Below are 25,137 nucleotides of genomic sequence, written 5' to 3' on the forward strand. Positions count from 1 at the left end.
CCATCAAAGGCTCATATACCTGCTCATCTTCAAACTTGATATATGCCATCAAGTGCCAACAATGTCCCTCTGTTCTCTACTTAGGGCAAACAGGTCAAACCCTCTGCCAAAGAATTAATGGACACAAGTCAGACATCATAAGCCACAAGACTGAAAAACCTGTAGGGGAACACTTTAACCTTCCAGGACATTTTATAAGGGACCTGAAAGTAGCTGTTTTATTACAAGGAAACTTCAAGAACAGGTTAGAAAGGGAGATTGCAGAAATTTGGTGATCCAAGGAAGTCAGCATGGATTTGTCTCCAACAGGTCCTGCCAGACCAACCTGGTTTCCTTTTTTGACCAAGTAACAGGTTTGCTGGATCAGGGAAATTCGGTTGATGTCATTTACTTGGATTTTAGTAAAGCTTTTGACAAGGTTCCCCATGATGTTCTGATGGATAAATTGAAGGACTGCAATCTGGATTTTCAGATAGTCAGGTGGATAGGGAATTGGTTAGAGAACCGCACTCAAAGAGTTGTTGTCAATGGTGTTTCATCAGACTGGAGAGAGGTGAGTAGCGGGGTACCTCAGGGCTCGGTGCTTGGCCCGGTACTTTTAAACATATTTATTAATGATCTAGATGAGGGGGTGGAGGGACTACTCATCAGGTTTGCAGATGACACCAAATTGGGAGGACTGGCAAATACTCCGGAAGATAGAGACAGAGTTCAACGAGATCTGAACACAATGGAAAAATGGGCAAATGAGAACAAGATGCAATTTAATAAAGATAAGTGTAAAGTTCTGCATCTGGGTCAGAAAAATGAAAAGCATGCCTACTGGATGGGGGATACGCTTCTAGGTAGCACTGTGTGTGAATGAGACCTTGGGGTACTTGTGGATTGTAAACTAAACATGAGCAGGCAGTGTGACGCAGCGGTAAAAAAGGCAAATGCCATTTTGGGCTGTATCAACAGAGGCATCACATCAAAATCACAAGATGTCATAGTCCCATTGTATACGGCACTGGTCAGACCACACCTGGAGTACTGTGTGCAGTTCTGGAGGCCTCACTTCAAGAAGGACGTAGATAAAATTGAAAGGGTACAGAGGAGAGCGACGAAGATGATCTGGGGCCAAGGGACCAAGCCCTATGAAGATAGGTTGAGGGACTTGGGAATGTTCAGCCTGGAGAAAAGGAGGTTGAGAGGGGACATGATAGCCCTCTTTGAAAGGTTGTCACTTGGAGGAGGGCAGGATGCTGTTTCTGCTGGCTGCAGAGGAGAGGACACGCAGTAATGGGTTTAAACTTCAAGTACAACGATTTAGGCTAGATAGCAGGAAAAAGTTTTTCACAGTCAGAGTAGTTCAGCAGTGGAATAGGCTGCCTAAGGAGGTGGTGAGCTCCCCCTCACTGGAAGTCTTCAAGCAAAGGTTGGATGCACACTTTTCTTGGATGCTTTAGGATGCTTAGGGCGAATCCTGCGTTGAGCAGGGGGTTGGACTAGATGGCCTGTATGGCCCCTTCCAACTCTATGATTCTATGATTTTATAAATGCAAGTTATTACAACACTCAATACTTTGACATACCCTGGACTCAACAAGGACAAAGGTTTTTTTATCTCACTATGCATGCTAACCTTATGTAACTTGTGTATCCACATTCCTCACTATTTATTTTAATTGGGATTGTGTGAGGGCCATTCCGCACTCGTTCAAAATTGCACAATGGTTGCAAATTGAAATCGCAACTGTTTTGCTGTTATGCACAACGTCGTTGACAATCTGCAACACTCCTGAAACCGATCCGCAAAAAGCGCTTCGTTGTAGCGCATTCAGGGAAATCCCAAAAAGTGGATTCACCCTCCGGAAAGCGCTATACTCTTGCAACCAATCTGCAACACTAGCGAAAAAGACCTGTGCGTTAACATTGTTGCGGTTCCAACAAAGTCCCTCCCCCTAGCTCTCTCCTCTGATCTTCCGGCGAAGCGATCGCCATTTTTTTTTCTCGGAGCGAGCGGAGATCAACGCAACAGCAAGCTTTCATTTACCCAGCGAGGCTTCCCTGGCTGCAGTCCCTCCCCAGAGTTGTTTTAAGTCACCAAGCAAAAAGCAACACACAGCCCCGTTTGCTGGTTTATTTTCCCTCTATTTTTCACTGTATTTTCAGCCGAAAATCATGCCCGTGCGGGGGAGGGAGTATTTTTTTTTCATTCGGGGGGAGCGTGGCAACGATGAAACGGCAGCTCAAACACCACCTGTTAGCTAGATGGGTCTCTCCGTTGCAATGAATCAACGCAGATTTGTTGCAACGTGTGTGTGTGTGTGTGTGTGTGTGTGTGTGTGTGTGTGTGTGTGTGTTTTAAACCTTCCTTAAAGGGAAAGGGGCTTTTTGGGAGCATGATAACGGCCGCCCATTGGCTGCTTGACGGCCAGGGGCGGGACAAAGCTCGGCAATATCGCTTCCTGGCTAGCGATTTTTGCCGAGACCAGAAACCTGTGGGAAACGATAGAAACGCAACTGGATTCCACTACAAAGGCAGGTATGCATAACGATGAATTCCACTATTTAAAATGGCGTTTTTTCGTTCTGCAACCAATTTGCTACATAGATCCTGGTGCGGAATGGCCCTGAGTGTTAGTAATATGTAATGTAATTTTGAATTCTACTTCCTGGTCTCAAGACAAGATAGCTGCCAATTTAGCTTCTACTTGTAATAAAGTTTCACACTGGTATGGAGACAGATGGGGCCCAGCAGTAAATAGTAGGGTGTGAGCCGTGGCTTTGACAGTTTTATTTCTAATATATGTCCTTGTGAACTACAAATGGGTTCGAGGGGTTTGATTGGCTGGTTTGGCAGGGAGTTATTATATGGCTGTGTTTGGATGCTGCGACACAGTTTACTAATGTAACAAGATTAACTTTTGCTTATATCTTCCTACTGTTATGATGGTCAGTTCTTAGTCTGACAAAGAGTGCTTGCACTCGAAAGCTCACGCCTTGAATAAATCTTTGTTGGTCTTAAAGGTGCTACTGGACTCGGATTTAATTAATTTATGCTCTCTAGGTTCATATTTATAAAACATATTTAGCTTCAACAAATGATCCCCAGATAGCTGAAATACAACTTTAATTTTTAATTAACAACACAAACTATTTATTTACATTTTTAAAATTACAGTACAATTCTCCTAATCCCCTATTAGCCCTTCTCCTGCTCCCATAAGCATTTTCTTCTGCCATATCCCACCCATCCTTCCCAATTTCCATATATAGTATTAAGTTTGTGGGTTCAGTGATCACTCCAATCTTCAAAATAGCTCTTTTTATTTAGCACTTCCAGCAACGGACTACAATTACTGAACAGAGAAAAACAGGCAAACTCATGCACTTTTATACCTTTCAGGCAGCCAACTGCTGCCTCTGATTGGCTCTAAGCAGAGCAATCCGATTGGCCCTAGCAGAGCAATTCGAGCAATTCAACTGGCACTTAAACAGAGCAATCCAATTGGCTGTAACGGAGAAATCCGATTGGACCCTAAGTTGAGCAGTCCAATTGGGCCTACGCAGAGCAATCCGATTGGCCCTACACAGAGCAATCCGATTGGCTCTGGCAAAGTGATCAGGTTCGTTGATTGGTTAGTTCCTTGGCTAGCAGAGAACCCTCATTTGCATCTGTGTCCAAATGCCCACAGACAAAACATATAGATTGCCTTCTCTAAGCACTTGTCAAGAGGTTACAATTTAAAAAACCCTGTACTTCAATGACACTGAATGTGTTGGTTCTAATTGATGTTCTCTGAATAAACTCATTAGCTATAACATTAAAATCAATTTCCTGAGAGATCTATTTATGCCCATGAAGAAGAGCCATGTGACCGAGTCTTGCCTATCCCATGTGTCTACAAAGGCATGAGAATGACATTTTTGAGGTGCAGGAAGAAACAGGTATGGTAAGGTCTGTCCTGATAAGTTAATTCTGGAATTAGTTTACACAGACATTTTCCTTGTTCTCCACTGAATAGATCAATCACATCATAAAGAGCTAAAAGTTTAACTTTCCGCTGTCTTGCAATATCCAAAAACATGTCCCGATGAAGCTGTAGTGGGCAGCATCCAAGTCAGTTTTGTAAAAATGTAGACTGTATGCACAATCATCCTCTAAACTTTTCAATTTTGCACATGTGTTGGGACATGTCTGAGGAAAATCAATTGTGTAAATAGCTATAGCTATTATCAATTTCATAAAGGATTTTTCTGTAGAATTCTGAATAGTTGAAATGCAATCAGCAAGTTATTTGGTCCAGCCCTACTCTGAAGGGCTGGTGTTTCTACACTGCAAGGTCCTAGTCATATGCTCAGGAGTGACACCTGTCTGCTGCCCAGGAACTGAAGACTCTGCCAAGAAACCAGTTTACACCGGTTCCCCCTCTGAATGATCAGGATTTTTTTTTCTTCTCGTGGGTCTGCCCACTTCATCTTCAAGTTGGAAGATAAGGCTGAGCTTTTGTGCTCAGTCTTCAGAGTCTCCATTTGCATTGCCACATTGCAACATGCTTCGTCTTGTCACCATGGATGCTTTGCAATGGCTTGTTTAGCAGTATGTAAGAATTGAATTGCACCTGATCTGGTAAGAGACCAGATCAAAGAACATTATATACGTTTATTTAAATATAAGCAAGTAAACTTGATTTTTAGCCTCTATCCAATATTCCTGCGTCTCCTTGAAGCTTCCTTCGGGTTTTCAAGGTAAAAGCTTACACTGAACTCTCTCAGTGTGCCAAAGAGTGCTGAAGAAAGGCAACTCACTTTTTATATATTTTGTCCCTCCATCACATATGTGATGCCTCTGAGAGGACAACAAAAGTGGGTGCAGAGCTTGGTTTATATCCACTAAGCTCTTCCTACTCCAACACTTAGGAGATAGAAACTGAAGAGGATTACACCCAGCATTCATACATCAGGCAGGCTTTCTGCACCTAGGAACAGAAGGACTGTTTAGAGAAAGCCCGCACAATGTGTTTTGCTGCCAAAACTTTCTGGGACTAGAACTGTTCAGAGTTGCTTTGTACTCTCCTTTCCAGAATCAAGAAGTTCTGCTTGATGGAACTGTAGATTACTTTTTTGAATGGTTGCGTTTAATGTGTCCATACGACCAAACGCATGCATCAGTAACTGCAGCATGAAGTAAGAAGCAAATCTCAACAAACCCCATCGTAGCATTAGCCATGACATCTTTCAAGAGAAAGATCAAAGCAACAGAGTAAATCTTTCAAAAGAGAAAAGAGAGTTTAGCAGTTGGGGATTCAGTTTCATAAAATCCAAACAAGCATTCGCCCACAAACATATCCTCTGTAGCAATGTGGAAGCAAAATGAAACCTGATCTTGTTTGGCGATATTGGTGGCCTCATTAATAACTACAAGGTAATAATCAGCTTCTTTAATCTCTCTCACTTCAGCATGTAGCAGTAAGAACTGTTTCAGGTTAAACTGTTCTTCATCATGGCTGTGTATTAGTTGCCTTTACTGATGATAAAATTGTCAGCAGTTTCTTTCCAGCATCTTACATTTGCTTCGGCTGATCTTCGGAAAACTTGCTATGTACATTTAACCCTGCTTTAACAGAGGCTATAGCTTGGACAGCTGCATGGTGCAAGTTTGAATTATGTTGGCTGTGTAAGCTCAAAAATGCCTTCTCCCAGTCTGAGAAGCCATTTTCAATAGAAGCTTTGGAAAAGGAAGCTTCATGTCATTTGCTGCTAAGCGACAAATATTGCAACATGCTTTGTCTGCTGCTGCTTCATATGAGAACCTTTCATAAGTTCTCTTCAAAGTATCTTGGTACTGTTGATAAGAATGAAAAATATAAAAATCTACTTTGCTTGTGGCATTTATGAGAGGAATTAACAAATAAACAGCAAGATTTAAATTTCATTCAATCTAAAGTGCCTAGGAGGAAGCAAACTGCCTAGGAGAAAGCAAACACAGACTGGCCAGAACAGTCTTTCCACAACACAACCCCTGACTTCTGAAACAGGGTGTGCTAACATCCAACCACAGCCTACCTTTACAAAAGACAGTTGACCAAGGCAGTTTAGAACCAAGAATTCAAGGAGTCTTGGGAAACTCCAGACCAGTGGTTTTCAACATTCCTAATGCCACAACCCTTGAATACAATTCCTCATATTGTGGTGATCCCCAACCATAAAATTATGCACTGAAATTAAACCGATACTGGCCAACGGGGTGAAGATCCATTGTTCATATTGTATATACATTGTTTCCCCCCCGGGGGGGGGGTTCAGTTCAGTTCTGCCTCTTGTCCCACCATGCTGATCTCTCTCTTTTCCGCTGCTCCAGACAGACGAATGCTCTATCTCAATCTACCCTGCAAGGCTGTTGTGTGGATGGCGCCCCCCCACCAAGCTGCTTGCCCTGCCGCGACCCCTGTGAAAGGGTCGTTCGATCCCTAAAGGGGTCCAGACCCCCAGGTTGAGAACCACTGCTCCAGACCATAGTAAGGTCATCCATTTGGGCATGCATACTGAGGAAATACATATCAGAATCTCCTCCCCACCTTGCCATTTTAAAGAAATGTATTCTCCCCCCCCCCAGATATTAAGAAATGGGGTTAAGTAACAATAGGTGAGTTGGAAAGATTGTAACCCAGAGTACCTGAACCAAAAGGGGAAACGGGAGGGAATTTTTATGGTTGGTATAGAGCAGGGGTAGTCAAACTCCAGATGTCCATGGAGTACAATTCCCATGAGCCCCTGCCAGTGAATGCTGGCAGGGGCTCCTGGGAATTGTAGTCCACGGACATCTGGAGGGCCGTAGTTTGACTTCCCCTGGATAGGGTATAATTTCAATGTGTGATTCTGTGCATATTGAGATGTTGACTGTGCTGATATGCTCCCATATCAAACACCTTTATATGATACAGGAGAACTTGGTGTGCAACCCTTTGTTTCCAGTTTGATAAGTGGAGTTTAGATACCCCGGTTGGTGTGGAGCCCTTTGGCACGAGGACCCTGTCACCCTATCTTTCGTTTCCTCATCAGAAAGGCCTCTCCTCTTTCTAATTACAAATCTATCCATGGCAAATTGAAAGGAATGGTAGACTGAAAACAATTAAAAGGAAAATGTCAGGATTCTGAAGGAGAAATGTCCCTTTGAAACTGTATCACACCATGTTAGGTAACATGCACATTCCTTGCCAATATTCGCTCTGGGCTTCTTTAAAGAACTCTGATCTATATATATATATTGTTCATGCAAATGGGCTTTCTCATTTAGAGAGACAGCACTAAGGCTGCTATTTTAGGAACTGTCCTTGTTATTTATTTATTTATGGACTTTTGGCCTATCCTCCACTGTAGACTCAAGGCAGGTTACATCAGAATAAAATCTTCACAAGATTAAAACCAGTTTACCCAGACAGCTCAATTAATAACTAATAAATATGCAAGATTGTGCAAGATTTGGGGGATCAGAATGCTAGGAGCTCCTGCTGGTTCTGAGAGGTACAGTGCTGAGCCTGACAGAAATGGGGCCATATTGCCTGTGTTTGCAACGCTCAGAAGGGCCAACCTCCAGGGCAGCAAAGGCTGAGTGGAGACTCTGGGGGAAGATGCAGTTTCATGTGAGGAGGAAGAAGTGGAGGAACCTGAATTCCTAGTGCGGAATGTGCAGCATTGCACAGAGAGGAAGATTGTTGTCGCTGTAAGAATCAACAGAGTAGACTGAGAGATAGAAGTAGCCTCCAGCTCCTCATTTTCCATTGTTTCAGAGTCCGTATTCCAGGCCATATGGTGGAACAGCGGCCCCGAGCTCAGTGTTTGTGACCTGCCACTCACTGATTTCCATCAGAACCGGGTGCCCATGCTTGGCCACTCTTGGTGCACCTTAGAGTTCAAACAGTTCAAGGGATTCCTACTGTTGTTGGTTGTGCTGGGGCAGCGGACCAACTTGTTGAGGCTGGAATGGTTCAGTCTGTTGGGCATTGTGGTGACTGGGGTTAATCAAGTGCGAGGGAGGGGGGGCTATAATGCCTTGTTCCAGAAATAAATCAGGGGATCCGAGATTTTGTTTAGAACATTTTGAGATTGGAAGACACAACATGACAAATATCATGCAAAGGTTGCGAAGGCAAGAATCGGAGCTGATTTTTAGAACGAGGACACTGACACCTAGTGGCTGCAACCAGTTGCTGGATTACACCTGCTTCTGTAAAATGGCTTGTGTCACGTTAAACCAGACAATCTGTTATTAATTGCATTAATGATGAATGTAATTTAGATTGAAAGGGACTAGAGGATTATTGGGACATTTTGGTACGTAATCTTACCACTTGATCCCCTGCATTATAAAAGTACTAGATCTAAAGCCCATTTCACTCAGGAATGAAATGGGCGCTAGATTGCGCGGGAGCGGGAGCGGGAGCGGGGCCACCCCCCCCCCGAGGCTCTCTCAAGCCTTCTCCTGGCCGGCGGTTTAAGTGCTAGGGCTCTCATCTCCTCTGGGAGCTCGTTGCACCAGGTGGGGGCCAGGATGGAGAAAGCTCTGGCCCTGGTTGAGATCAAGCGAGCTTCCTTGGGGCCAGGGATCACTAGTAGTAGCAGAGTGTAAGGCTCTTTAAGAGGTCTAGGCAGAGAGGCAATCCCTCAGGTACACTGGGCCCAGACAGTGAATGGCCTTAAAGGTCATTACCAGAACCTTAAGCCTGATCTGGAATTCAACTGGAAGCCAGTGCAACTGTTGAAGGGTGGGCCAAATGTGGGACCTCCAAGATGTTGCTGTGAGGACCCTGGCCGCAGTGTTCTGGATCAGTTGCAGTTTCCAGATCAAGGTTAAGGGCAGGTCTACATAGAGAGATACAGAAGTCTAGTCTAGAGGCAACTGTCACATGGATCACTGTGGCTAGGTGTTCTGGGTCAAGTAGGGAGCTAGTAGTTTGACTCGGCGAAGGTGATAGAATGCCAGCCGTGCTACTTGGGTGACCTGAGCCTCCTAAGAGAGAGCGGCATCTAAAACCACACACAGGTTCCTGGCGGAGTGAGGCATGCTTCCTCACTTGGGCCCTTCCTGCCCATCCACGGGACCTCCATCTTTGAAGGGCTGAGCTTCAGACGACTCTTCTGGAGCCATCTTGTCACTGCTTCCAGGCAGCTGGCTAATGCTTCTGGTGGAGAATCAGGGCAGCTGTCCATCAGGACTTTTAAGTGAGAAGGGGATTTTCTGTGCCTTCCCTGTCAGTCATCTGTTAGGCAAAGTAGGAAAGCTTTCCCCCCTCAAAAGGGATGCCCATGCATGCCCAGACTCCTCTGCATTGCTCTTGGAAACGCTTCCCTTGCCTCAGTCACGGGCTGTTAGAGGCTTCCTTCACAGCGGGCCTGAAGGGAGGGGGTGGCTAATTCACCAAGCAACGGACTCTGACAAACTGTGTTGAGTTCATCAACGTCCACTTCGGTATACCATTTTTCTTTTAAAAAAAAGTAAACATTAAGCAAAACCTGCAGAATTAGGTGAGCTGATTGGCAAGGCTGGGGCACAGACCAATTCTGATAAAAGAGGAATCCTAAGAAGCTACTGTTGTCGTTTAACTGTGGACTTATTGAAAAGTATCAGCTACTACTGGGTTACCTGGTACCATCTTGACTACGAAAGAGGCCAGTTGACTTTGCCTTCACAGAATTACTTTGTACAGGATGTGCTTTCATGTAATATGGGCATCAAATATAAATATATTCAGTGTGCACTTTAAGTGTAATGATCAAATAAGAAAACATTGCAGATTCAAGACGTCATGCTTTATTTTTCTGCTAAGTTGACAGCTATTATATTTTAAATTGTGGTGCACCACAGAACGCAGTGAAACCAAGGAACACAGAAGAGGTACTCTTAAATTTTTTGGCAAAACACATCACCTTGCTCACCCCAGATGGGACTCGAACCCACAATCCCTGGCTTAGGAGGCCAGTGCCTTATCCATTAGGCCACTGGGGCTACAGCTGCTATACCAGCCTCTTCTTCTATCCTTATATTAAATACACCTTTCTTCCCCATCGTTTTTCACCGTCGTTTCCCATTAGCCTCGCTTTCAAGAGACACGGGTCATTTGAGCAAAGGAAACGGTGGGGTCTGCGCTGCGCTCTGATCCGAAATCCCCACAAGGCGAGCCGCGTCCACGCCTGAGGGAGCGTCGGGTCCCGATCCCACCGCCCCTGCGCGAATCCAAAGCTCCGCGCTGCCTCCTGCCGCCCTTTGGCGACGCAAGGCCGGACAGCCCCACGAACCTGGGCCTCGGTCTTCTGCAGGGGAATAAAAAGGAGCGGCTCTTTCAAGCGCCGCTACACTCCGGTCCGTTGTCGCTGTACTAATTAGGCTCTCCCCGGTCCCCCCTCCCCCCCCCCGGGATTAATCTTGAGGCGGCGGGCGCGAGCGAGTGCTTTGTGCCGGCCTCTCTTCCCGAGCGGCGCTTTCTGCCCCTGCGCCCAAAACAGAAGGGAGGTGGTGGGTGCGGAGGGGCCGGCCAGCGCCCCACCCACGCTCAGCTCCTTCGGCCGTGTGCGAGCGTCTTGGGGGGGGGGGGAAGGGGGGTTCGTGCTGATATCAAATGTCAGGATGTTCTGCTTGGGACGGGCCCTAGGAGACTGACGACGGCGCTAAAACATATCGACCACGAAGGGACTCGAACCCTCAATCTTCTGATCCGAAGTCAGACGCCTTATCCATTAGGCCACGCGGTCACCTGTGAGGAGAGAGTACTATTGGTAATCAGAAGGTATCAAATAGAGGATTACAGCCGCTTTTCATAGCGAGATGCTGAAGGTGGGCCAAGAAACCGGCGTTGCTTGTGGTTTTCCGGTTTTCGCTCAGGGGGTTGATCCGCGCCTCCTAAAGAGCGTTTCCTTGTTGTTCCTGCAACTCTTTCCGTTTACGCCGGCGCTTGTGAATCGTTTGAGCGGAAATCTCTAATTTGTCTTCCGTGTTTCTTTTTAAAAAGATCGCCGACGTCTACAAAGGCGGCTAGAAAAAGGGACTGTGTTTGCAAGCCCATCTCCGATGAAAACTTCACCACCGTACGCAGACGATCATTCTCTTCGGAAAGTTTTGTTTGTCGTCTGCGTATTACGTGATGTCAACTAAACGACGGATCTGTAATCCTGGGATTAGTCTTTAGTGGCTTTTGAACATGTGCAGAGTGCAGTCTGGGTTGAAGACGTCCATCTTGGAGGCTGAGCCTTTTAGATAGGCAGGCGCGATGTGACGCTTCTCTTTTAACGAGTTAGATTTTCGAAATGTTTTAAAATAACTTGGTCGTCTGATAACCGACGGCGTTTGCTGAGTGCGGTGCTTTTCCTCAAAAGACCAAAGGAAACGTTCACGGAGTTAGCCGTGCTGGTCTGAAGCGGCACACTTGGAAGAAGCCTGCGTGCATATGGAAGCTTACACCAGAATTAAACTTGTTGATCTTAAAGGTGCTCATGGACTCAAAAGAAAACAGGGAAGTATAAGATACCCCTGAAAAATATACCCAAAAATGTATTTGGCTACTTAAGAACGTGGGCAAATTTTTGCTTTAAAGTCCTGGTGGCCCCAAACCATTAAGTAAACAAGCATTTTTTCAAATATATTAGAAGTAGGAAGCTGGCTAGGGAGATAGTTGGAATAAAAGTATTGCTGAAGAAATATGGTAAAGAAACTGAATTCTTTCCGTCTGCTATGGAAAATTTGGGGCACATGCCTACACTGGAACTGCTGTATTTAGAAAGGGTGTTGGAAGAATCAAATTGAGTCCAATGACATTCAACTATTAAGGAAATCAGATGTTAAGTTGTTGATCTACTAACTAGTTGTAACAGTTAAAATTAGCCTCCATACCAGATGACTGGAAAATAGCAAGTGTCACTACTTTTAAAAAAAATGGGTCCAAAAGGAACCCAGGAAATTACAGGCCAGTTAGCTTAACATCTGTTCCCAGTAAATAGTAGAAACTGTTATTAGAAAATTATTAAATACAATGAGCAGAGTCTCCTGAGGGAAAATCAGCATGGCTTCTGTGCCAACCTACCTGGAATTGCTACCCTGTGAAGGGCAGTCGATTTGAGATTCCTTTGGGTAGTAAAAAGTGGGGTACAAAAATCTAGCCCTTCTTGAGATCCAATTTAGTGTAGTGGTTTAAGAGTGGTGGCTTCTAATCTGGAGAACCGGTTGATTCCCCTCCACATGCAGCCAGCTGGGTGTCCTTCAGCCAGAGCTCTCTCAGCTTCACATACCTCACAGGGCGTCTATTGTCAAGAGAGGAAGGATCAGTGATTGTAAGCAGCTATCAGACTCCTTTGGGTAGTAAAAAGTGGGATACAAAAACCCTGCTCTTCATTTTCCTCACCAGCTATTTAGAGTACTTCGAGTTGGTTTAACAGATACGTGGATAAGGCAATCTCTGGAAACATTCTGTGCTACAACTGTTAAAAGGCTTTTTGACTACATGCCTCACCCACCAAAGACCCCTCAGTAAGTTAAGCAATCATGGGATAAAAGTGCAGGTGCCATTTAGATTAAATGTTGATTAAATGGCAGGAAGCAGCCTGAGTAGCCCCCACAGACTAACCAGAGTTTTGAAACCAAGCAGGGTTGGTTTGTTCTTGGGAGACCACCAAGAAAGACCAGAGACACTGTGCAGACTAAAGCAATGATAAATCACCTCTGGTTTATCTCCTGCCTTGCAAAATTCATGAAGGGTTGCCCTAAGTTGGTTGTGATGTGATGGCACTTGTTATTTTAAATGGTGGGAAGCAGATGATGGGAATAAATATCTCCAGCAGTCTATGGTTTCCTTCCCCCGCTAATTCTGCCCAGCTCCATAGTTTTGTCTGCACAGTCAAATCTTGTAAAGGGACAAACCTGTTAGGGTGTGGTAGCAAAATGAAAAATAAACATCAATAAATGCTCTCTTCATTTCATTATTTGCCACTCCTCTGTCCCTGCTTCTAGTTTTCTCCGCCTTGGTCTAAACTTCTCATCCATCCTGGTTGGCAGCAGAGAATGCATTTAATTGTAGCATAGCAGAAAACGTTTGTTAATATATGAACAGAAGAGGGAATTAATATTTTCCTAAAATCTATCAAAGTATAAAAGGAAGCTACGCTCCCTCTAGCCTTTACATGCATAATAGAATCCCTAAGTGTAATAAATGAGGAACAGGAGTTTGAATTTGGCTTCCTTTAAGCTGGGCCAGGATATTCCTATTTGTTTCATTTCTTTTACCTGGAACTCCCACAATAATCCTCAGGTTGGTGACCAATTTTGAGATTCCCAGTTTTATTATCTGAGTTATGCCTGGCATAAATGGACAGAGATGGACTTGTGGATCCTTTTATCATTATAGATGCATGGTAGAAAAGGAGGAAGTGTGTGTGCACATGAAAGCCCATGCCTTGAATAAAAATTTGTTGGTCTTACAGGTGCCACTGGACTCTAAATCTGTTCAACCAACACGGCTACCCACTTGAATTAGATCCATAAATGATCCACGTGTCTTCATTTACTGTACAATAAAATGACTGAATGTTTAACTGAAAAAGCAGCAATTGGGTATCTAAAATACACACAAATATCTTCAGGATGTTTGAAAATATGAACCCACAACATGTGGGGAAAACATAGTTCCATCCTGGGTAAGGGTTTAACTCAGGGGTTCCCAGCCATCGTACCGGGCCGCCAGCAGCCGCGCCTGCCTCCCCCCCTGTAGCGAGGGGGGGAAAAGAGGCCGGCACGGCAGCCGGTGCGGCGGAACTGCCGTGCATGCGCGTTTGCACCCCCTGGTGGCCAAAACGCGCATGCGCGCCAACTCTACGCATGTGTGTTAGCGCCACCTGGTGACCAAAATGCGCATGCGCAGCAATTGGGCATGCACGTTTTTGAGGAACTGCGGCAGCTGGGCCTCTGGCTCTCCCCCACCCCCGGAGGCGGTCCCCGACCAGATGAAGGTTGGGGACCACTGGTTTAACTCACAACCCCTGGTTTAGAACAGTGGTGCCCAAACTTTTTATCACCGGGGACCGGTCAACACGTGACAATTTTACTGAGGCCTGGGGGGTGGGTACTCTTTTGCCGAGGGAAGTCACCGCCGCCTGAGCCCCTGCTCCACTTGCTTTCCCGCCGGCACCCCTGACTTCCCACCCCCTATTGGGAGTGCTGCCAGCAGCAGCCGCGCAGTGCCACACCAAGGGGGAGCCCCAGCCATGGCGGCTGCTGGAGAGCACCAAAGGTGAGCCGCTGGCAGAGTGGCAGGGCAGCCCCTGAGGCAGCAGCCGGGGAGGAGGACCTGGAGGAGCTGCGGCCCTGTACCGACTGATCCACGGATCGGGACCAGTCCCTGGACCGGGGGTTGGGGACCACTGGTTTAGAAGATCACAGAAGTATCCTAAACCAGTGGTCCCCAACCTGCGGGCCGCGAAGGCCATGGCGCCAGGCCGCGGCTCCCTCTCCCCGCCCCCCCCGCAGTAAAAAACTTCCCAGGCCGCAAGCTTGCGGCCCGGGAAGCTTCTTATTGCGGGAGGGCGGGGAGAGGGAATCAGGGCCGGCCGCGCCCGTGTGGGCGTGGCCCGATGCATGGGCGTGGCCCGTGTGGCCCGCGCCCCGATGTCCTGCCGGTCCCCAACCTCAGAAAGGTTGGGGACCACTGGTTTGGGCCATCTGCTCCTCTAGTGTTCTTTTTGCTTGCCTTATTGTCAAGTTACATTAGTTTTGCTGGAATGTATGCTCCTTTCTGCTCATATCAATTGGGAAACTTACCAGTTTTTTTAACTTACCGTTTTGTTTCAAACTTTGCGAGTAACTTTCCATTTACATGAGTGCTGAAATTAATAATATTGTGGTTGCTGTTATCAGTCAGCATCAACATTTACCGGGTCTCAAGCTTTAATCAGAAACACATCCAGAATAACTATACCTTCAGCTGACTCTGTGACTAACTGCTCCAATGCAATCAAATTTATGACATTAAAAAGCTTACTTCTGTGGTATCTGACAAATGGTTCCGGGGGAGAGATCCGGCTGGCTGTTGATCAGGAGATAAGAGCTTATAGCTCTTATAGGCTTATAGCTCTGCCTGCTATCAGGAATTTGGGGGCGAACATCAATGCCTCCTTATCTATGGGGGCTCAGGTCACGAAAGTAGCGAAAGCAGTGTTTTCCCATCTGCGCCAGGCTAGACTACTAGCGCCCTACTTGTCCTCCGACCACCAGGCCATGGTGATCCATGCAACACTCATTTGCAGATTAGACTACTGTAACTCCCTCTATATGGGCCTTCTCTTGTCTCTGACCTGGAAATTGCTGCTGGTGTAAAATGCAGCTTCTAGGGTCCTCATGAGGTCATCTTGGAGGTCCCATGTCCAGCCTATGCTGAGGCAGCTGCATTGATTGCCGATCAGCTTCCAGATCATGTTCAAGGTTTTGGTTCTTATCTTTAAGGCCATCTGTGTCCTGGGCCCCACTTATCTGAGGGATCGCTTGCCTCTTTATACCCCTCGCAGGGCTCTTCGCTCTGCGGGTAGGAATCTGCTTGTCCTCACCCCCCAGGAGGTACAATTGGCCTCAACCAGGGCCTTTTTGGTCCTGGCCCCAACTGGTAGAATGAGCTCCGAGAAGACCTGAGGATGCATATAGATGTTAGAAAGCATGGGGAAAGCATATTGCCCCCTATGGCACCCCACAAGGGAGTGCAAAGGGGCTAGACAACTCTTTCCCCACTGTAACCCTCTGTGTCCAGTTCTGGAGAAAGGAGACCAGCCATTGCAAGGCTGTCCCCCTAATCCCCGTTCCGGCGAGGTGGTCGGCTAACAACTGGTGGTTGACAATGTCAAATGCTGCTGACAGATCTAAAAGCACAAGGATAGCCAACCCGCCTCAATCCAGCAGGCAATGAAGACCATCCGTCAGGGTGACCAGTGCAGTCTCCACCCCGTGGCCAGGACGGAAGCCCGAGCGGTATGGATCAAGAGCCAAAGTTTCTTCTAAGAATGCCAGGAGCTGGTCTGCAGCAGCCCTCTCAACCACCTCTCTCAGAAACGCACAATGTGAGACAAGGTGGTAGCTGACAGGGTCTCCTCCTACGTACATGGAACAGGTCATGAGGCTGTTGTCACCGAGATCATGTGGAGAAGGGAGATACAAGGACCACAAGATTCAATTTCAGCAAGTCCTATGAAAGTAACCTGTTCTAATTGGCAAACACCCCCTCCCCGCAAAAAAGCTGGTTGTGTCACTGTCAACTTATGAATAACTCAGAGCACAAAAGACATTAAGATCAGATAAGAGGGAGCAAACAAGCATAATATGCAATCAAAATCCACTGTGAACAGAAGGCTAAGAATATCTGAGTTAAGCAAGTGAAATTTAATCAGTACCAGAGATGTTATGTTGGTAGATTGTGGATTGCTTCTTTGTATTCCAAGAGCAATATTAAAAGTTTTATTGAGGATAACCATCCATTATATTTAAAACAAAAAGCAAATGTTTTGCATGTTTTACTTCCACATAAAGAACTAGTTAAAGTGGTTTCTTTCTTCAAGAAAGAGGAAAGTGAGCCGGCATCTCTTTCCAAATTAATTCAGTCCAAGTCCACACGCCTGCTCTGCTTTAAAGTAGAGTGGATTTTTTTTTGTCGGAGACGTTCACGGTTCATTTTTTCCACCCTAGTACCAGAGAAAGATGCAAAAGCACACTTAATCCAAAATAATTTAATACAATTTTTCAAATGATTGTCTTAAAAGGTCCTAGGTCATAAGGACAACATTTCAAAAAAACTATCTGATTTGCAGAACTTTGTGTGAATCCTGCCATGAAACTGTAAATTCCCAATGTAAGGAGGAAGTAAAAGTAGAAAAGTTTTAAAAAAAATCCCATCATAAATCAACAGAATTAGCAGCTACAATGAGGTTATAGGTTCAAATGGATAAACTATAAATCCTATGTCAACTGCTAATTCTGTTGCTTTATGACAGGATTTATACCTAACTTTCTACCTATAGAATCGCCGAGGGCCATACATCATCACCATCATCATCCTGCCTTTACCCCTCCCTTTTATCATTATGTTGAATTTACACTTAAAAGATCCATGCTGGAATTTTCATCAAGCCCCTCTGCATTGCCCCCCCCATAATATTCCCCTAATAATTCCCAGCATGATTTCCCTTATGTCTCTCTCTGAAGTAGATTGTAACTTGTATAATAATCTTTAATGTTTAGTGCCACTGGATTTTTGTTTTATTTTGCCATGACAGACTAAAATGGCTAGTACTTTAAAATAAGACAAGTTATGTTTTACAATATGGAAAGGGAATGATAATCTTTTAAAATAAACTAAATATGCATACTAATCCAGAAGTGTACATGCAGTCCAATGCACAGCAAACTCCAATGCACAACAGCATATTCATTTCAATGCATGGAAGTGAATAGTACTCACAGATCAGTTCTACCGAAGTGCAGAGGAAAGTCATCAGTAGTCTAACTCTAATACTATCAATCACAGAAAGTGAGGCTGAGAAACAGTAGCTTGCCTGAGGCCATAGAGAAAGTTCATGCCTGACTTGCATGATTTGCCACTGTACTGTGTTTTGACAGACTATGCATGTGTGCTGTCTGTGTGGGGAAAAAGGGACCGAGGTCATACAGGGACACCTGTGTTCAAGAGTTCAGGTTTTAAAGTAGCATGATTTATATTACACAAGCAATTTCTGGTACTAGCCATCTGAAAGAATCCCTAGGTTTAGCTCTGTCTAGAACTGATACCCTACACTTAGACCAGGCTTTCTCAACCAGGCTTTTGTGAAACCCTGGGGGTTCTTGATGGCCCTGGAAGGGTTTCCTGAATGGGTGGGAGTTAATTAATGTTTTATATATTTTAAAAAACTGTTAAACATTTATTGGGTGATATGATTATATGTGACTATTTTGACCCATTAACCCTTCCCAAAATGGCCAATGATGGGGCTAGAGGAGGTAGGAAGGAGAAGGTTCCCAGGTGGGCAGGTTCCCAGGTGGTAAAAAAGTTGAGAAAGGCTGACTTAAGACTCATAAGTGGATTAAAAATAAAAGATTTAAAAATTTGTTTCATTGTATGTTTTGCTAAATTAAGCTCAGTTTCCCTACACTGGAATTAAGACAAATAAAGTGGGATGTTATCTTTGTTGTAATGTACAACATTTGTATTCACTGATGACTCCCCAATTATGATTTTTGAGATTCATGCTGGGTACTAGATAGCCTTATGCTTTGGTTGAGGAGATTCCACCCAGTTGTGTATGTAATCCTTAACATAATATAAGCTATACATGAGCAGGCAGCTGCTAATGAAAACTGATGCATAAAGTATTAAGCAAACTGTGTCTGTACCTGTCTCTGATGACCTGTGCATTTATTTTGGATACAACTTTAGGACTCTCAGTGGCTTCTGCAATCAGGTCTCTAAGTTTTTCCAAGCAATTTGCCAGGTTCCTCATCTGATAACGACTCACTTCAGAGGTAATAAACAGCTCCCCCGATCTGGTGATCTTATTCTTGTACTGAGGGAAAACACACAGCATATTTACCCATGGAACATTCCGCATAATGATCAACTTTGAAAATGTGTTTTTTTAAAGAAACAAACAGAACAGATGTAGTTGCAAGGATCACCAACATTCTTCTATATTTTAAATGTTCAATGCTATAGAAAAATTAGTCTAGCTGTGAAATTAGCCATTAATATTGGTTTCCCTTTTTGCAAAATTCTGGGGAGAGTATATTACCCCCCCAAATAGGATCTCAGAGCACCTTTAATTTTTTGAGTGCTATAAAAACTAGTGTACTAAAACAATAACTTGATGGGTTAAATCAGCAGTCCTCAACCTTTTTGCGATTGAGGACCGCCTCAGGGGGTGGGGGAGAGCCAGCGTCCCGGGTGCCACGCCAGCGCGGTAGCTGCGTGCAAACACGCATGCACAGTTGCTGTGCATGCGTGTTTGTGCCTGCAGGGGGTGCAAACGTGCATGCGCAGTAGCTCCATGCATACCTGCTTGCGTCCGCTGGTGTGCCAGCAGCCGTGCCTGCCTCTTCCCCCCCTCGCAGCGAGAAGCTAGCCGGCCCGCGAGTGAAGCAGCCGCTTCGCTCGCTTCTCGCGGGGGGGGGGGGGGGGAGAGGCAGGCGTGGCCGCCGGCAGTTCGGTACCGGGCTGCGGACCGGGGGTTGACGACCCCCGGGTTAAATGACCTGTGAAGTATCAAGAAAAATATAAGCTACAGAGTACAGAGCACATAATACAACAACATAATACAACTTAGGGCTAATCCTGCGTTGAGCAGGGGGTTGGACTAGATGGCCTGTATGGCCCCTTCCAACTCTATGATTCTATGATTAACCTTGATGAAATTAGGCCGCTTGGAATCTTGATGATGCCCAGATGGGAGACATAGAGATCCTATGTAAACTGCCTTGAGTTAAATTAGGGGAGAAAGATGGGATCCAAATGTAAGCAATAAAAGGGAAAGGTAAACACTGAAATTTACCATCACTGCCATTTTCTGCCGCACATCTTCTGTAATCCAGTCTGCAGACGCCAAATGGAATCGAACCTCTGCTTTTGTATTCACTGTGATTGAAAAGCAAACATCAAAATAAATTACTCTCAGAAACAGTTTTAGAAGTTATAGGTCTTACCCAAGGATGTAGTTCAGAGCTTCCTGGTTACTAATGTCATTATCATATGATGAACTGATTAACAAGCATCATGTTTTTGTAATCTGAACCTATACTTTGCAGGACATTTTCAGGAAGCAATTCATGCCATAGTAAAAACTATAACAATTCCATATAGCAACACTCCTAATCTTAAGTATTGTTACTCTGAAGAAAGTAAAGTTGCCAACAACCTGCGGAAACTTTGAACAGGGACATAAACATATGGAAATGGACAGGTGAAACCTTTCATGACATGAACATAAATAACACCATAAATAACAGCCATTACATCTCTGTTTAAGGGACATGGCATTTTCTTCTGGCTGTTGGCTGTATCAGAAGTTAGTCCTAGGGTATTATTGGAAGGCACATGAATAGCGGGTCAAGTAGGCAGGAGTGAATCAGTGTCAGTGAAACCACTTTAGTACTCATGTATTCTTCATTTGAATCTATGATGGTAGAAAACCATATTACTATTGTAAGCTTCTATTAAAATGTTTATATGCTGCCCTTCCTTGTAGCTCAAAGCAGATTACAAGTTACAGTTTTTAAAATCAACAAAATAAAACCAGATAAAGGTAAAGGTATCCCCTGTGCAAGCACCAGGTCATGTCTGATCCTTGGGGTGACGCCCTCTAGCGTTTTCATGGCAGACTCAATACGGGTTGGTTTGCCAGTGCCTTCCCCAGTCATTACCGTTTACCCTCCAGCAAGCTGGGTACTCATTTTACCGACCTCGGAAGGATGAAAGGCTGAGTCAACCTTGAGCTGGGATTGAACTTCCAGCCTCATGGGCAGAGCTTCAGACAAAAAACCAGATACCTCCCCCTAAAATATACCTTCAATTTACGTCCTATTATACCCTATTCAATTTATACTTCAGTGTGGTACAGTGGTTAAAGAGCAGCAGACTCTAATCTGGAGAACTGGATTTGATTTCCCCATTCCTGCACATACAGCCCACAGCAGTGATCCCCCCCCCCCGCTTTCTCACAGTGGATATTCCCTGCGGCCTGGGAAGGCGGGGGAGACACGTGCACAGGAAAAATTATCGGACTGCTTCAGATGCAGTTGAATCTGAAAGAATAAATGACGATTTGGGTGATTCAGATTCAGCCTGAATCGAATGCAGCCAAATCTAAAATGGTTCGGATCTCCCCCACCCCTTCTGTTCACCTGCTTAGTACAAAATAGTTTTACAAACTTGCTTGGATAAATGTTTAGGGACTGCTGCATACACCTTATGGTAGGTTCCTATTTATGTGATTTCTGCACTCCTTAATGTGTCATGCCAATACCTATGCTACGCTTCAGTTATTTCTGGTTGTTCTAGTCTTCTAAGATCCTAATGCATTAATTACTGCCCCATTTTGTTGATTGTATTAACTCAGTTTGTGTAATCCCCCTTGAATCCCTGTGATATTAAAAATTCTAAAATTAAATTAATTATAAATTTAAAAAATCTAAGCCAGATGCAGTTTGTAGGCTGTCTCCAATGGCAGCCTAATAGCTGGGCCAGCTAAGGGATTTCTGAGCCCTAGGTGGTCCATCTTGAGCCACTGGCAGGCTAGATGGCTGAGGACTCACTTGTCTGCTGATGCTGTAGGTGGAATTGGGGAGGAACTGCAGCAAAATTCAGAAGTGACACAACTTCTGTTGTTATCCACAATTTCTTTCCCTCACTTTCTCCCACTGTAGGAGATGACAGCTGTGTCAGGGCGGCAGCACTGGGACCAGGGCATCACTGGTGTCCCAGGCAGTCCAGCCACGCTCACCTGACAATACACAAAGCATCCAGATTTTAAAAACATGCTTCAGAAGTCCATATGTTGTTGCTGTCTAGTATTTAGGTTTATTAAGTAAGATTTAATCAAGGTTAAGTTAGAGCTTTCATAAAATAGGATGAACAAATGAAAATGAAAGTAATCTAGACTGGGGAGAAACAACACTTTCCGTTCCATGAATTGGTATTCAGAAGTACCAATTATTTCATGAGGCTTATATCCAAGTCAGTATATATAACACTCTAATTTTGGATACAGTTTGGCACTATTTTTCCTATCTTTGTTGTTAATTTACCTTTGTTAACATTTTGGCCTCCTGGGCCACTACTCCGGCTATAAGAAACAGACACACGATCTAGAAGACAAAAAGAAGAAAAAAAAATGATTAGCAACAGAAGAAATGATCAAAACACATTTTTTCATGTTGGCTTGTATGTAAAGAGGAAGATAACATAATTTTATAGCAATTTAAGTGTCCAAAAAGCTAGGAATGGAAGTGAGAAGACTTCTTGAAGCAAAATGGTAAACCCCATAGTCACAATCCTTTGCAGGGATATTTTTCTTGTCCTGCAGAGGTTTGTTTTCCATTTCTACTGATCCCATATTCTTTTTAAAGGTTTGCAGTCACTGAACCCATGAAGTCTGAGAGAATACATGCATGCTGTGACATCTTGAGGTGGGGTGCACCACTTGCTGCTGCTCTCTGCTGTCATGCCTCCTTTACAGACACTGGCACACTCTTTCCTTTTAAAGCATTTCATCCTTCAATCAGTCTCCTCACCTGTACAGTGCTGGTCACCTGTGTGCTCACAGCATCAACCCCACCCTGTTGTGCTATTTCCCTCTTATCCTCTGCCACTGCTCAACCCTCTCCTCTTAACCCATAGCAGCACCCTCCTACTTCCCAGTGCCAGAACTTCCTGGCAGGTCTCTGCTCCTTGGATGGCTGTCTGGTCAGCAAGCCTCTCTTTTCCCTGGATGGTGCCTCGTGGCCTTTGCTGCAATCCTCGCCTCTCACTCGGGTTCTTCTCGCTGGCCCCTTTGAAGGGGCATGGAAGACAGGGATGCCTTTCAAACCTCAGCCCTCCCTATCTCTGCAACTGGGCTGGCCAAGGCAAACCTCCACAACAGCCCACCTAGGTTTCCTCTCCTGGGAACAGGCCTGCCTTGCCCCCTCTGGAGTGGCTATGGAGGATGCAGGGTCAGGTATGTTTCTCTCCCTCTCCCAGCCCATGTCCCTCTTCCGCAGCTTCTTTGAGCCGCAGTGTGCCTTTCCCTAGGTTCCATCCCCCCCCCCCCCCCAAGCCATGGGCTTGCCTCATTTGCTTCGGCTTTGGGTTCGTTTGCCCCCAATGGCTGAGGCTGGCCTGAGCATGTTAGTTGAGGTGCACTTCTGCACGCCCAATTGGGGCTTCATGGTGGAGTGCCTCCCGTCACCCCAGAAGGATTCACAGGCCTCCCTCTGTTCCAGGGACCGGGGTGCTCTATTCCAGGACACATGCAGACTTTCTAATATGCTTTAACTGTAACATTTTTCAAGCCTACTACAATCCTAATCAGTGGAAAGTCAGATTTATTTTCAACCTCAAGCAGAAAGCATAAGATGGCAGTAATTGCTTTTAGTACACCCCCACCTAATTTGTCAAAATATCAAATCAACATTCAATTTAGATTCTAAAGAAAATGCATTTCAGTTAAGGCATAATGCATTTCTAATTGCAGAAATCAAAGAGATATGACATGGAGCAATTCCCACCCCCACCCCCTGGTAGCTAACAAGGAATCTTAAGTATGTCTTTTAACAAGAGACAGGAAATTAAATTTCAGTTTTTACAAGATTAAGATAGGGACTCTGTCTCAGAGCAGTAGAGAGTCTGGCAGTTTGGCTGTCTGTGGGACTTGGTGAAACAGATATCATGTGAAGAGCTGAAGTAGGAAATACAATACTTAATGGATAAGCTCATTTTAGAAAAGGGAAAGACTACTTCAGATGTTCTGAACTCACCCATTGGAATATCAGGTACAGTCTTTTTTCTTAAATCCTGTATAAAACAGACATATGTAGTTAAGCAAAACTACCCAATATTATCACAATATATTACAAAATATAGATACAAAAGTATCTATAAACAGAAGAATGAGAAAACAAAGCAACAACAATAGGATTTTAAAAATGTAAGCATGCATGTCAGGTATTTTGATTTTAGTTTGAACCACACCTGTGCCCATAATCATTTAACAAGTATTATGTTTTTTAAGTCTATTTATAGGCTGGATGTCAAAGATGTGACTTCCTAACCCTTTATTTGGGATTTTAAAATACAAAAGTATATAGTAAAGACACTTAAACAATTTCATTCCCTCTACAGTTGAGATCTTAATACAAATGTACATATTTATATTTATTATATTTGCATACCACCTTCCCCCTAAAGCTCAGGGCAGTTCACACAGGATGCAAACAGAACAGTACAAAGCCATTAATAAATGCGGCTTGTCTTTAGAGGACTCTTCCAGGTTATTACAGAACAAGCAGAGGTCTACCAGATTCTAGTGTGTGTATGCCAAAAAGTCACTTTCAGGTAATCAAGATTAAGCAAAAGCAGCCAAAATGTGCTGGCAAAGCATCCCCCAAACTATATTAAAGCTCTTAACTTCCCCTGCCCTGGCCATACAAAAGAGCTGCTGTACCCATCAACCTTGATTTAAACCTCTCTTGTCTAACAAGGTACTAGACCACCCATTCATTTGCAACATCCCCGACCGGGCACATATCCCGGCAAGGTCTGTCCTTTCGCCGGATCGGCCTCGCTTGCTCACTCACTCCTTTCCATCCCTTCCCTCCTTCCTTAGCCTCAAGCCACTACCGTGTCGTCGCTGTTGCTGCCGCCACCTTCTCGTTGCGGCGGGTACAGTTTGTCCAGGCTGTATTGGCTCTTGAAGTCAGAACTGGAAGCGGGCAGCGCGAAGGCTCGGCGCAGGATGGTCCGGCCCGCTCCTACAGCCAGCAGTTGCGGGACCTGCCTCCGCCACACGCAGCGCAAGCCGCACGCCGCCATCTTGCGGAGCTAGTTGCGCCTTCCAAAGGTCTCCGGCTGCGCAACTACATGCGAGCGACCGGCGTTCCGGGTCACACCGAGGTAACCGACTGACGTTTCCAGCGAAAGAGAGTCAGAAGCCGAATTGCATGTGGCTTGTAAGGTTCAGATTCTTAAAATAAATAAATAAAATTAACCAAGCCCTCAATTCCCCCGCCGCATTTCCCAGAGTCGGCATAAGCAGACTTCCGTAGGCCTGGCTGCCAACGTAAACCTGGTTGCTACGACAACCGAAATGGCGCCAGAGCTCTCGCGGGGCAAGGAAACTACGCGACCGCGGAAAGGACTTTACGCCGCTTGGCCGAGTTCTCGCGGAGCTGGGAACGGCGCGTGAAGAGAGTTTGGATCCGCTGGGATAAAAGTGACCGGGGGGGGGGGGAGGTTCTTGGAATAACCATGTATATGCTTTGAAAGAAAGAAATGCTGTCGGAGCCAGTGCTTTCAGCGGCTTCCTCCCCCTGCAAAATAGTTCGTGCTGACGTCTGTATTCGTTCAAGACAGCGGCATTTCTCAAAACTTTACCTCCCTTCTAAAAATA

The 25,137-nt window shown here is 45.1% G+C and overlaps 1 protein-coding gene and 2 non-coding genes across 3 annotated transcripts; all 3 read right to left on the minus strand.

Annotated features, from left to right (window-relative positions):
* Positions 1-9,918: 9,918 nt before the first annotated feature.
* TRNAR-CCU (transfer RNA arginine (anticodon CCU)) lies at positions 9,919-9,991 on the minus strand. Its single transcript has one exon. It is a non-coding gene; the product is annotated as a tRNA-Arg (tRNA).
* A 670-nt stretch (positions 9,992-10,661) lies between these two features.
* On the minus strand, positions 10,662-10,734 carry TRNAR-UCG (transfer RNA arginine (anticodon UCG)). The gene has a single exon. It is a non-coding gene; the product is annotated as a tRNA-Arg (tRNA).
* A 5,641-nt stretch (positions 10,735-16,375) lies between these two features.
* On the minus strand, positions 16,376-24,855 carry MRPL58 (mitochondrial ribosomal protein L58). Its single transcript, XM_077327872.1, has 6 exons — positions 24,369-24,855; positions 23,507-23,543; positions 21,797-21,856; positions 19,546-19,628; positions 18,395-18,564; positions 16,376-16,689 (listed from the first exon to the last, which is right to left on the minus strand). The coding sequence occupies exons 1-6, from the start codon at positions 24,558-24,560 to the stop codon at positions 16,605-16,607; spliced, it is 627 nt and encodes a 208-aa protein (XP_077183987.1). The 5' UTR covers positions 24,561-24,855; the 3' UTR covers positions 16,376-16,604.
* Between the last annotated feature and the right edge of the window lie 282 nt (positions 24,856-25,137).

This window comes from Paroedura picta, chromosome 3, assembly GCF_049243985.1.
Source record: "Paroedura picta isolate Pp20150507F chromosome 3, Ppicta_v3.0, whole genome shotgun sequence".
Classification (NCBI taxonomy): Eukaryota; Metazoa; Chordata; class Lepidosauria; order Squamata; family Gekkonidae; genus Paroedura; species Paroedura picta.

Excerpts from the sequence above, each read along its gene's own strand:
- MRPL58 (XM_077327872.1), bottom strand. The coding sequence starts at position 24,560 with ATGGCGGCGTGCGGCTTGCGCTGCGTGTGGCGGAGGCAGGTCCCGCAA. Across the intron at positions 21,857-23,506 it reads TGTACCTGATATTCCAATGG|ATCGTGTGTCTGTTTCTTAT; the intron begins GTGAGTTCAGAA and ends TTTGTCTTCTAG. Across the intron at positions 18,565-19,545 it reads GGCAGAAAATGGCAGTGATG|TACAAGAATAAGATCACCAG; the intron begins GTAAATTTCAGT and ends GTTTTCCCTCAG.